The 14,191-nt window shown below is 31.5% G+C and overlaps 2 protein-coding genes across 16 annotated transcripts in view; both read right to left on the minus strand.

Moving 5' to 3' along the window:
* Positions 1-5,871: 5,871 nt before the first annotated feature.
* LOC148618463 (DNA damage-inducible transcript 4-like protein) lies at positions 5,872-8,270 on the minus strand. The gene is made up of 2 exons (XM_088577443.1): positions 7,958-8,270; positions 5,872-7,193 (listed from the first exon to the last, which is right to left on the minus strand). The coding sequence occupies exons 1-2, from the start codon at positions 8,133-8,135 to the stop codon at positions 6,718-6,720; spliced, it is 654 nt and encodes a 217-aa protein (XP_088433569.1). The 5' UTR covers positions 8,136-8,270; the 3' UTR covers positions 5,872-6,717.
* A 2,066-nt stretch (positions 8,271-10,336) lies between these two features.
* LOC148618464 (uncharacterized) overlaps positions 10,337-14,191 on the minus strand; it is a 61,436-nt gene continuing 57,581 nt past the window's right edge. For all 15 annotated transcript variants that reach the window (XM_088577439.1, XM_088577438.1, XM_088577440.1 and 12 more), the window contains one exon: positions 10,337-12,840. In XM_088577439.1, coding sequence (XP_088433565.1) covers positions 12,838-12,840 — 3 coding nt within the window. In that variant the 3' untranslated portion in view covers positions 10,337-12,837. The remainder of the gene's footprint in view (positions 12,841-14,191) is intronic.

The following is a 14,191-nucleotide window of genomic DNA, read 5'->3' on the forward strand; positions in this document are numbered from 1 at the left end:
TAATCTAGCAACGATATTTTTCTGCCTATGTACATGTATGTCAAAGGAGGTATATACATTATTATAGCTACAATTTACACAAGAAATGAAGCCTTAGGATTTTCGAAATGTGTGCTACTGAGAATTTTAGAAGCGAGTTATAGTCCGAAAAAGTGACTTTTTGTATGGATAAAGTCACATGACTCAGAATAGTACAACCAGTGTAGACAAATAGATACTTCTAGAGCATGCGCTGCTCCAGGAAAAAGGGGTCCGAAACCCTCCTTCTGGATCCGCCACTGCCTAAAGGCCCTTGAATCTGTTCAAATGATTTTTCATCTCCATTTAACTGGAATTTGAAAACTATTTTGAAATTTGAAAAGACAAAAATATAAGATATGTATGCCATTTTAGGACCTTGAATATGAAATTACCTATTGAAACAGGTAAATAGAACCTGTAAATTATGTAATAGTGGAGAGTTGGGAACGAATTCCAGTTCTTGTTCAAGTGCACTCATTTTAACATATGTAGAAAGTAATATCTCAAAACCAAATTTATAAAGATTATTGACAATAGATTAAACTCTCTGGTAGTAAATAATACATTTGCAATTATGATTTAGGTTTCATTTATCCATTTTATATCTGTATGTAATTAAATGCATTATGTTTATGCATCTCTATAGCTTCAAAGGTAATTAGAGTTATCCCGCTTTTATTAAATTTTGACATTAAAGTAATAAAGGGACTTGAAACCGTTATACAGTTTTTTTTTTCATTAATCCACATACACTTTTTGATCTTCTGCATGCAGTGAATCGGTCTTGTCTTTCGTTCATATCAGTATTCTTATGGTTCGGTTCCACAGTGGATGTATCTGTTTTACTATCGGTCGGTTGGTGTCTCTCTTCCACAAATAACTCTTATAATCCATGCTAGACGGTTTATGTTTGAACCATTTTGCTTCTTTCGTCTGTTTATGTATGAATTCTCTCAATAAAATCGATATGCATGGATCCATCTCATCTAACACAATTTTATTCGTTTCTTTACTGATTATATTTTAAAAGACATTAGCTTGCCAGATCTCAATATGGGTCTATATGTAAAACTATAAATAATATTTTACGGAAAAGTTTATTTTAAGATATTGTGAAAATCTCAGAGAGTTCAATTTACTCTGATTCAGGTAAACTTGCTACACACTTCTCATTTAAGAAACAATTTTGCAGAGAAGAATATTTGGGTTTAAAATTAAATGCCCATAGTTCGAGAATTGAAACAGATAAATATTCAAAAAATTACATAGAAAGGGTTATTAGAATATGCCATTATTGTACAGCGCGGTTGAAGATGAATAATATTTTTTTTATGTGAATGCTCCTTGTACAGAACAGAAAGGATGATTTTATTTGCTGATTTATCAATATATATTCGGTGTGTTTAGAACATGATATGAAATCTTTTTTTTTTTTTTTTTTTTTTTATAAAAGTATGGATAATATATGCGGTCTAGTATATGTCGGTGTCAAAACACAAGAACAATTAAACAAACGAATGTGCGGTCATCGTTCGGAAATAATCACTACCAAAGTCACGACAGTTTATCAACATTTTAATCGACAAAATCATTCAATCCTCTCTATGGAGGTTCGTATTCTTGAAAAAATGTACCATCCAACGAACAGTCCTGTCCTAAGTAAAAGCTATCGTAGGGGAAGAGAAGAATATCTGATACGCGGACTATGTACTGCGATACCTTACGGATGCAATATGGCAACATCAGAAGTATAGGAAGCCTTCCAAGCCAATATAACAATAACATAAATGTCATGAATTTATTTGACAAAAATCCAAGGCGAATAAGGAGTCATGGTCATTGCCAATATACATCACCTAAGATGTATCATGTCTCCATAGATGAGCCTACTTCCTTTCATAAAATAATCCCTTGGACTTCATCACACTCGAGCTAAGCTCTATTCTATACCTCTCACTGTACTATATACAATCCATTTACATTTAGTCTCTACACTAATTTTTTCTGAGCCTACCTCATCAAAAACAGACTGTGGTCATCATTTTGGATATTGGTTTCCACGGACTCTTTAAACCAATTTGTGAAAAAGTTCAATATGAAGAAAAACGATTATTTCATCCACTACCGTTTGTCAACAAAGTATAGATACAATTAATTTGGCTCTTTGTCCTTCCGGTCACGTCATTACGGGATATTTAAGCATCATCGGAAACGAATCTCTCCGTAAGGTCCTTTCCAATGGTCCCAAGTACCGTGAACCACGCTCTATAAATTGGAATTATAACTTTAAAGTTCTTATTGATGTCGTGGGGGACTATACAAGAAAATGGATAAAACGAGAACAAGAAGACATTGATCCTCTGTTAGAGTGGGTAAAGGTTGTGAGGTCTTTGATTTTGAAACGTATGAAAGTTTTAAGTAGGTCAATGAGTGCCAATGCTTCATAATTTTTCAAAGACCCGATGTAGCAAAAACATATAGTCTACTATACATGATAAATATGTTATCGTTCCAGAGAGAATGCCCAAAACAACACTGTTTTTTGTCGGCACAACGCATAACGTCCAATGTTAATTATCAGAGGTAGACGTAGAAAATAATAGCAGTGGCAAACCATAAATCTGTGCTATCCTCTTTTGGTCTCTCTACCAAAGACGATGGTTGTGATCTACCGGATGCACTGGATTCCTAAACTCCACAAGAATCCATACAAACAATGCTACATACTAGTAGCTGGATCTGCAAAATGTACGACCGAACCTCTTTCAAAACTTTTAACTTCTATACTCAACAGCCGTCAAAGAGGGTCTCCAGTCCTACCACGAGACTTGTTACTCCCGTAGTGGTATTAATTTCATGTGGATCCTGAAAAAAATCGAAAGATCTTCCGAAAACCCTCAGGTCAATATTATAATCAGAATACAATAGCATTAAAACATATGATTTTTCAACTTCTATTCCCCATACTCAGTTAAAAATCTGACTCAAAAACATTATACATCGTTGTTACTCCAAAAAATAAAAAAAAGACAGTACACGTAGATACAAATACGTAGTTCTTGGTAGGGACTCCTCATACTTAAAAAAATAATTCCAAATCATCTTCCAAATATACAGAAGACGATGTTTTCAAAATGCTGGAATTTTTTATCGACGACATATTTGTCCAGTGTGGTGGACGCATTTTTCAACAAACGCTCGGCATTCCAATGGGAACAAATTGTGCTCCTCTACCTTCACTCCTATGAGTTTATAGCTGATCTGATCCAAAAGAAAGAACATTGTTTAGCCAGAATCCCAATCTCACCAGACGTTTTCGACACTTACCTCCTTTATATGTAATTGAAATTGGCTTTTAACAAAAACTTTTCCATCTCTTTCATTTTACAATAAATAGCGTTGCGTAGCGCAGTATGATACGACCGCAGTGGTTGAACTCTGAAATGTTAGGGCAAGAGTGGCCACACCATTAGTTTTTGACACACACTTTGAGACTTACAGTTCATTATGAACACAACCACTGGTTTGTATACAAGATAGCACATAATTTGAAAATTAATTAATACCCCATGGTACCACTTGGTAAATGGTGGGGGGTTAAGAGAATAGATTTTCATAATTTGACAATGCATATAAAACAATGTGCACATTTTACTGTATAAAGATATTTCAGTAGTGGATCGATTTCCGGAGTTTTTACTGTGTTCAGTAAAATATTTTGCAGGCGAAGCTTGATACGACCGCTGAGATCGTTAAAAATGCACAAGTATGGGATACATTCAAGCTTGTTACAGCTCTTCAGTTTGGTTGCAATTAAAGATTTGACACGGGATGAGAATTTGACCAGAATCGTAATGACCACAATTCTCAAATCAATACCAGTGTCCCCTTGGTGGTATGGCATCTGGAAATATTTCAAAACGATTAATTCAATTTTAGCAATGTACTGCATGGGTCGGTGATTATTTTTCTCTTCAAAATGTCTATCTAACCAGCAAAAAATATTGGCTCATTTAACTCCACGTAGTTATTATCAAGATAAAGAAGTGGCATAAATTAACCTGTTTCAATTAAGTATAATTTTACAAATCGGTGCTTAATTACTTTCTTATGTTTTCCTTCAAGTTTTTTTCCTTCCTAATTTTCATTTAATTATGCCAGCATTTATAACGATTGTATGTTACATTGTTATATATACAGCAGTTGATGTTATACATTTGTACTATAAAACGTTTCTGTTGCTGTTTTTTTTTATACCAAGCTTGAGCTTTAGCTTGGTGTTTTTATGCTTCATTGGATAAATCATATACTATCAACTTTTAAAATCTCTATTTGCCCCAAGGCAGATTTACCCACCTGAAATTTATATTAAGAAACTGCAGTGCATGAAGTTATAAGCACCATCTCTACTTTACCAACAGAGTAACCTTTTTCTACATACATTCTATTTATCAGTATGATATGAAGAAAAAGTTCATGCCAAGCATATGTATCATCCTAAAAAATCTCTACGCCCAGCAGTACGAGGATGCTAAAAAACATGTGCCCAGTATACATACACACCAGCCGAGCAATCTAATATTGAACGGCCCTTTACTCAAGTTATAACCCAGTCATCAGAAAAATACTTGGTTTTGTCCCATTAAGGCTCTCATTCCCAGTCGGTTCATTGCATGTCGCAAACCCGAAAATTTTCATTTATTTGCAAAAAAGTATGTAAAATTAAAGGTATATCTGTACTGCAGACATGTGGAACGTTGGATCAATTTATTTTTGCTCTCCGTCTTCTTCACGATGCATGAGAAAGAAATCAAGATACCCAACTGAAAACGTTGTTCGTTCTTCCCGCACCCGGTCCTTGGTGCTCCGTCCGGTTCCAAATGTCCAAAATACCCAGCGTGTTACTATGACAAAATGCTTCAGTGGTGCATTTCTGGAAATAGGGTTTCATTGTTCGTTGCTTGGCTTTTAGTGGACGACTGTCTTATTGGCAATCACCTATTTTCATATTAAAAGGACACAACTCCCACACAATTACTGGGATAAAAAATGTCCTGACAAGACACACTACATTTTGTATCCTGACTAAATACCAAGTTTCATGAATTCTACTTTATAGTTTGACAGGAATGCTTCAAAGACCATTTCTGGAAACAAAGTCCAAAGGGGCATAACTCCCAATAAACTTTGAGGGATCAAAATTTCCTGGATATGGTGTCTTTGATACACACCAAGTTTTGTGAAATTCTGTTTGGTATTTTGAGAGAAGTTATAATGTCAAAAAGAGAACTGATTGATCAAAACATTATAGCAGCCATAATTTTGTTGCATGGGGCATGATAAAAAATATTCTGTGCTCATGGAGCACTTTTCTAGGTTTTTTTTAAGTTCCTTGCTCTTTTGATATAGTAACAAATTTAAATTGAAACTGTTGATGATAAATACCACAACAGACATGACAGATGAGAAACAAACAATACAAGCATACATTTGTACATTCAGCACATCACTCTCAGTCAATCATATACAATGTACCAATGTTGCAACTACATGTACATGAGGAAAGACCAGTTTGATTTACATGTACATGTACTTCATATCAAATATCATTGTGTACATGCAACTGGAAAGCTTGTGCATAAAGATTTTGCTGTACAGCTGAACAACCTTTTGAAGTTAGAAGGGAAACAGCTTCACAGTGATTCAATATTTTGATTACCATTTAGAACTTTTTAAGTATTTTTGCAGTATAAAAATCATTCATTTCAAAAGCACCAGCTCTGTGAAAAAAACTTTCAGCAAAACTTGACATACATGTACAATGGAACTTAGATAAAATAATCAAAGCCATTTTAAAATTTAAAATAAAATTTATTGAAATATATCACAGACTGACAAATTGTCAGACAGCAAAACAAAAGGTAAAATAATTTTACCTGTAACAAATTATGAAAGTCATGAAGTACTTTAGTGAACATGTACTAATTATTTCTAACTTCTGCATACATAAAACTGAACTATTGCATCACAACACTTTGACAGGATAACATGACAATTGAAATGGCAAGAAATCATGAAAATTCAATGAATTTGAGATCAATATATGCACTACTTGACAAATATATGAATAAAATATAATAGTTTAAGAATGTTATCATATAAGCACCTTTTTTAATCTACATGTACATGTACAATTCTGAAATTTCTCTTTCAAAGGGAAGCAAGTGGTAATATTTATAATCTGCACCAGTCTCACAGCACTACACTTGAATCAATGGATTTCATCTTGAATTATTCTGGAATGTTAAGTTCGAAGCACTTTTATATTAGGACCAAAAATTATTAGCAAACAATGCAAGTACATGGAAAACGCATGTACACATTCTCTCCAAGTTTCTTATCATTCTTATAAGCATAGATTTTTTTTCTGATAATTTAAGTTTCAAATTTTCACTAGAACATATTCTTGTCAAGAACTATAGTAATAATGAAGAAATTTAAAAATGATCTGCTAAACATGAACAAATGTATATAAAGATGAAAATACTGACCGCTCTTTTTCAAAGATATCCTTAAAAGAATAGTTGAAAATATTGCACAAATACATGTAATACAGAAAGATTGATACATCATCTGTGTCATGTACATCTTAGTTACAAATTGTTTAACATCTGTCAGTCTAAATAATTGGAACAGCTAATTTTTCCTATAAAGCTTCTTCTTTTCTAATTGGTAAGATGAACATAACAGTTTCCAGGAGGAGTTCCAAGTTACTTCTTTCATGCATCCACTTAATGAGATGAAAAGTTTCTTAAAAAAGCACCACCTTCTTGTTTCTTCCTTCAATGTCAGATGTAATTCAAAAGTTGACACAGTTTGAGGGTCATACGAAAGTTTGGCTAAACGCCTGCATTGATTTTTCTCTTCTAAGTTGATGTATAAAGTACATCCCCTTAAGCCACAAGGTTCATAATAAGACATGCGAATAATATCTTGAGCCACTTTTTTTATAAGTCCACAAGGCACCAATATTTCACATTTTAATTGCTCATCTCTCACTGCTCTAAGAGTTTGTTGGAGTCTTTGCATAAGTTGGTTACTTTGCTTTAAATCAAATGTTGATAATGAGTCCACACTTCCATAATTCTCAGTCAATGTGTCTTGGTTCATGGCTGCAAAATAAAATAACAATAACTCAACACAAGTACTATAAATAATGCAGAGAATTCAAGTTATCACACTGTAAAAAAATTGATAGCAATATACATGTACAATGTACTATGTATTTGTTACACAATTACATTACAGGTTAAATGAAAGAAATACATGCAAGTACATTATACATCCACACACTTGTACAGTTCATTATTTTCTTCATGGAGTGTCACTTTCTCCTTCCTAATACAAAACAATTTGTTTATATAGAGTTTAATTTATATAGAACTACCTAAAATATTAATTAAAAACTTCTTACTTATTTAAGATTTCTGAGTAAATTAATTAAGATTGAGATTCTGAATTAATCAAAACATACATGTGTGAGATCTACTAATTAATTTAGCCCTGATAATGGTCCTTGATTGCAAAATGTATACTGCACCTAGCTCATGCAGTACTATAGTGACCTGTCAACACATTTTCTATCATCAACATTCTCAAACAAATGGGCAAATTTTGCTACTAATATGTTGAGTAAGGCTTCCAAATTTAGAAACATTTGAACATGCAACTTTCTAGTTTTGGAAATGAGCCAATAATTATTCTCAATAATTTTGTATTCTGAATTAAACACATATACAAAATTTTCAAATTTTTAACTGTTTACTGATTCGAGAGAGGTCCTGGTGGAAGTGGGTTAAACATGCGATGTGAACTGGTGTTCAAAGATGAGTCACAAGTAGTAAAGTTTTAAATTAAATTCAAATATTACACTTACATTGAGCAGCATTCTTTCTATGTTCCCTTTCATATATACACTGTTTCTCTGATTTTTCGACACCCTGAAACATGAGAAATCTCAGCTTTTGAACAATTTTGTCGACCCTTGATTTGGACTTGTCCACAACGCTTTGATCCAACAAATCACGACAAATTTCTCGAGATTCAAACTCCATTTTTTATTTTGCAGATTGAAAATGTGTCTGAATGCACTTTAAAACTGCAGGCTGTCGTATGAGTATTCTGAGTTCTGCAAGACGTGTGTTGATCGTCTGCACTTGTCGAATGTCGATCAGCTGTTTTTTTCCACTACCCTATGAATATTCATAAGTTTATTCCATTGCGAATTAAAATGGTACAACCCAAAGTGAAGGTCACTGTAGTTTCACATTTCATTTTATCACGTGGTAATACGTGAAACCGATAATTCATCATATGACAAAATTCAAATGACTAATCTTTTTCTTGATTTTAAAGAATGCTTTATAATGGATGTTTTTACTTTTAATGAAGTGTCTCACTGAAAGGGTAGCTGATATAATTAGTACTATATAGTCCTGTTATCTAAGTAAGGGACTTTATATTACATATGGATACACTCCCTAATATATTAGTACATAAAAATATAATTTGCCATTATTTTAATTTCCCAAAATCTGTAAAATATATATTTTTTCTGTATGATGAGTTGATACATAGTATTGGATCATCTGTATATACAAATTATACACTATATGTATATGTGTACTTACAAGGAGGGGCTAAAAAAATCTGAGCAACTGAAAATGGATCAGAATTTTCAGACTGGGGCAAAAACATTTGACTAGAGCACAAAAAAGTTCAACTGTAACTAAATATTATAGCTACTTACTAAAAATAGTCAATACAAAAACAGACATACTTTAAAAAGTTGAATAGCTGAAAATTTGATGAAATTCACAAATTCATGGATAAATAAGCTTAAAATCAATCAATCAACTGTAACTCATCTATACAAGTACGAGTATGAAAACTTTATTTAGATTTGGTACAATCAATAGAATACTGATACAAATTCTCAATTATTATCAACTCTGTAACTTTTGAAGCAATCCCAATCAGTCATTTTCAAGTAAAAGTAAGGAGACCAAGATTAAAATGAGGAACAGAATATTCATAATCTGGTGAGACTGAGACAAGAGTAAGAAGACACACGAAAGAACAAAAATAATGTAAATTAATTACTTAAAAGAAAATATACACATGAATAAAGAATAAATGAACAGCCCAGACCCAACTCAAAACTCATGTGTATTGGACTGGATGCCATGGTGAGGTAAGCACCTTATGCTTATCTAAAAATACCAGTGTTGCTCATTTGATGTAAAATCTAGAATAAAATGAAAGAGGAAAACTAAAACATTGTGAAGAAATCTGTCCTTATGGTAGATGTAAGGCTACACCAAAAGAATCATAAAGTTTGTGATGTTGACCATAAAACTTTTGAAGTGATGAAAATAGTCATGTGACAACATGGCTTGGGATCTACCTCTAATGGCTTATTTGTAAGAATTTTAGCATGGGACCAATGACATTATAACAGGCTCTTTCACTATGCAAGAGCTGTGATATTAAAACTCCATAAGCAGGAGCTGAAAGAATGTAGCCTCAAGGCAAATGGAAAATTGATAACTGTAAATATTAAGTCATTGCATTTGTTGGTGAGTTTTGTAATGTGTCTTACTCCTTTATCGATTGCGAACGAGGCATATAATGTTTGACAAGTGAAAAACCACCATCTACCTCAATAACATGGTATCAAGAGCAGGTTTCCAGGTTCCCTACCTCACAGCAAAAAATACATTTCTTAAAGTGAATGTGACCTTGAATTTTGACTTATTGACATCCTTACTTGTACATGATTAACAGGTTACATTAACAGCTGTACAAAGTTAATATTAATTCAGATCAGTTACTTTTTAAATAAGGTATGACATGAGGAAAAAAATTCTGTTTTTGAACAATAAAACATGAAACATTTGTACTTGACAGTATAGAGACCATGATACCATCAACACTTGTAAAATGCACATGTTTGAAGCATTTTGAAAAGGTGTTTAGAAGGCAAGATGCAACATGTGGAAAAGACCGTTTTTTCAAGTGTTAAAGAAGTGAAAAAAATTTTACAAGATAATGTATAGACACCATAATAAACAATCCTATAAAATTTGATGTTATTGGAATAAATGTTTTAAAGTTATAATGCAACATGTTCACAGAGAGACAGATGAACAGGCACATACCACAATACTGTTTAGCCTGTCATATATTGATGTTGACCTTTTGGCAGACAGGAATGATACATATTGGTATACTGTGAAATGTAAAAAAACCAAAGTACAAAAATGATTATCTTTATTAAGTATTTATTAATTATAAACAAATTATGTTCCTATTATGATATCTATGGAATATTTCATGTGAAGTTAAAACTAACATCTTAGAATTTTTGGGTTTTTCAAGAATATTTGAAACATTATACTCTATATTTTCTATTTTAATTAGATATTTTTAACTAGCAGAAAGGAAATAAAAATATTGTTCTTCATTTATTCATTGAAGACACTTGAACTTCATAGTCATTCTACTATTATATTGATGAGAAATAAACAATTTATGAATTACCACCTTACATTGTAACAATTACCTTAATCGTAGATATAGAAGTTTGAATTAGTGGATTTCATTCAACTACCTTTCTTTTTATCAAACAATGTATATTTCTAGTAAGAATTTTATGGAAAAGTGATTTGCAACAAATATTTTTCACACTAAAACTCTACATAATTCCAAAAGTAAAATGAATATTAAAATATGAATGCTTCAAATACATGTACCAGTAGTTGGGAAAACCTGGTTAACAAAAAAATGTTAATAATAACTACCCATCTCTACACTAAACAAAAAGATATATTTCAATAATATTACTATAATAATCATAGTATCCATTCCATGATGTTAAATGATCTATGTCTGTAGAGTATACTGTAAATAGCTCAGAGATTATATACAGTACAGGCTAGAAAATTCACATCTTGGTAAAAAGTACTAAATTTACATATAAATGTCTTCATATATCACATGTTTAGCCACTGAGCTATCTGTTTCACATGATTACCAAAGTGAACGTAACAATGAAATGTTCTTTTAGAGATGGTTTTATCATCAGATCCATGAAATTTGGCTGAAAACACTTAATAAGAGTTCTCTGAACAAAGTAAATAACCGAAAACCAAATAAAACATTCCAAATTTCTTATTATTGACACAAAAAGTTAATAAAATCTGTATCATAAAGAAAAAGAATTTACAATTTCAGTTTTGGATAAAATTTAAGCTAATGTAAAACAGGACAAATTCCCCTTCCTTTTTACATGAGGTAATATCTTAAAATTATACCAACATAATTTCACAAGAAAAATACTCTAAAAACATGCAATCAATGCAAAAAGACACCCTTTACACCTTTCCATGACATATAATAAAAATTTTCATAATAAATATTTAATTATTGAGTAAAATATATGTCTGTTTAACATCCTGTCAAAATGAAATAAAATCTATTACTTCATTGTTAACATGCTATAAACGTATTGAAACTAAAAGATTGTGATATTTTTTTTAACTGACACCCTTACTTATTGCCTTCCTTTGAATGGGCAAAAATACAAAGAAGAATAAGGCTGTATAATTCTAATAATAAATAAACATTTTAACAAAGGAAACAATTACCACGTTTACTTTCTTAGACTGCTTAAAGTAAAAGACAATTTTGCTAAAAATGTTGAAGATTTCACTTATAAGACCATGTCCAGTCTCTGTCACACAATTAAAATTAATGATACACCTTGATGTAATAAATGACAATAATAAATTAGTGAAATCAAACAACAATAATTTACTACATAGTTATTTACAACATTATTACATGTCGTACATACTGTAAAAAACTGTCTAATACATTTATGTTGGTTATAATAAGACATGATCTACCAAAATATGATCATTAAACAACTCCCTCGTGTAAAATTCTATGGCTAAAACTTGTAGAAAAAGAATGAGGGAAGGTTTGATAACTCATGAAGAACTGAAAAAAAGAATTGTACATATCTATTCTCTTTTCTAGCAGTGACAAAATTTTAAAGATACAAATTAGGTAATTGTGGTTTTACAAATAGAATTAACAATATGGCAGTTAATGTCTATGATAAAAACATGTATCTCCTGCAAAGTTGATCTGACAAATTTTATGTAATCTTTACTGCTTGTAGAGAAAATCCTTGATCAGAAAGAAATACTACAATAAGTGATAATGAGCATGAATAAAAAGTCTACAGTCCAGGACATCATAATAAAGGTGTCAACATAAGTGATATTTATCCTGCCTTCAATGACCACTCTCCATGTGGCTATGGACATTAGAATGGGGTTAATTGAGTTCATTATTGTACTGTGGGACTTGTTATACTATTACTATCTACAAAGACTATGACAATTTTATAGAAAAACAATCTTTACATATGTATATTTTCCTTAAATATATATAACATAACTTGGTTAACAAAATCCTACATAGGGCTTTTTACATATGAACAGAAAATATCTCTCACTTTACTCTTTCTATGGTTTAGATTTCTGATATCACAATCCAACAAAGATAACATGTTTATAAAACCTAATAAACAAGAATTAACCTCTGATACCAAAATTTGTTGACTTAACATTTTATGTACAACAAAGAAAAAATCATTATGTATGTAAACATGATTATGATAAATCTGATTAAATAGATTATTTCTGTACATGGTTGTGTCACTGGCTTGATGGCCACTCATCCTGGTCACTGCAATATAGGAAAATAATGATAGATTAGAAAATGACATGCATTAAAACATGTTTAAGGCATTCTATCAGTCATTCAACTTGTAGTTGTTCATTTTGAGTTAACTGTTATGGTTTATTTCTCTAATCAATATTTATTTTTCTAACTAGATGTAAAATTGGTGTAAGGACATTGGAAATGATATAATCATTTCAAATCATCATACTAACACAAAATGTATATGAATTCTGATAGAATTTTCCTTCAATAATTATAAATTAAAAAAGAAATCCTTTTTACATTATACCTAAGTCCACTGTATTCTGTATGACATAACCAGGATTTAAGTAAGAAATGGTGTTAATAAGAAAATAAAGGTATGTTGAGACATAGGGATAAGAAGGTCATTAGTTAATAGGTTTCCATATCATAAGTGTAGCAGCTGACCACAAATATAAAAAAAAAAGTTTAAAATTTATTAGTAGTTGTATTTGATATGGTAGGCCTCTCACTAAAAGTAATTGCATCTTATACTCACATTCTTTTCACAAGCAATTTTATCTTCATATTTTAGTTATTCCAAGTTTAGAGTTTTCTTAAATATCAGTCATTTTTAAATAAAGAAACAAAAAAAAAATGATGTGTACCAGAGCAGGGGACATGGTTAGATAGAATGTGTACCAGAGCAGAGGACATGGTTAGAGAGAATGTGTACCAGAGCAGGGGACATGGTTAGAGAGAATGTGTACCAGAGCAGAGGACATGGTTAGAGAGAATGTGTACCAGAGCAGAGGACATGGTTAGAGATAATGTGTACCAGAGAATACACACTTTATATAGAGCATGTTATGTTACTTCATAGTCGTTAATTTCATAGTTAAAAAAATGATATTCAAACTCCCCATGAATAATTCCTTGCTACAAGAGCAGTTTATTGGAGTCAATTCAGTCCAGTTTCTAGTAGAACATATTAAGACTGAGAAATGTCAAAAATTGGACATTATCCATCAAACTTAACATCAGATGTAAGTATCAGATGCTGCTAATTAAGTCATTAAAGGAAATGGACACATTAATTTAAAAAAAATTGAAGAGAAAACATTATTGTAATAAAGGGTAAAGATCAAGGTTTTATATCAAACAGAAGAAATGCTGCACTATAATGTCTAAAAGTCTCTTTCAAGCACAAATATATTTAATGCTGTCTCCATTGATTAAAAACACGAAAAAATTCTTAACTCGCATAGCTTCCTAAAAATATATAAAGCATTAACAAGGCATGTTACTACATGTAGAAGTAAATAAATTCTCTGCATGTTTGTTTACCATGCTGTGTATCTATTATAAAAAATTTCCATGCATACATCATGAA

The sequence above is a fragment of the Perna viridis genome, chromosome 4, assembly GCF_037379345.1.
Source record: "Perna viridis isolate PV_CMFRI_1.1 ecotype Kerala chromosome 4, ASM3737934v1, whole genome shotgun sequence".
Taxonomy (NCBI): Eukaryota; Metazoa; Mollusca; class Bivalvia; order Mytilida; family Mytilidae; genus Perna; species Perna viridis.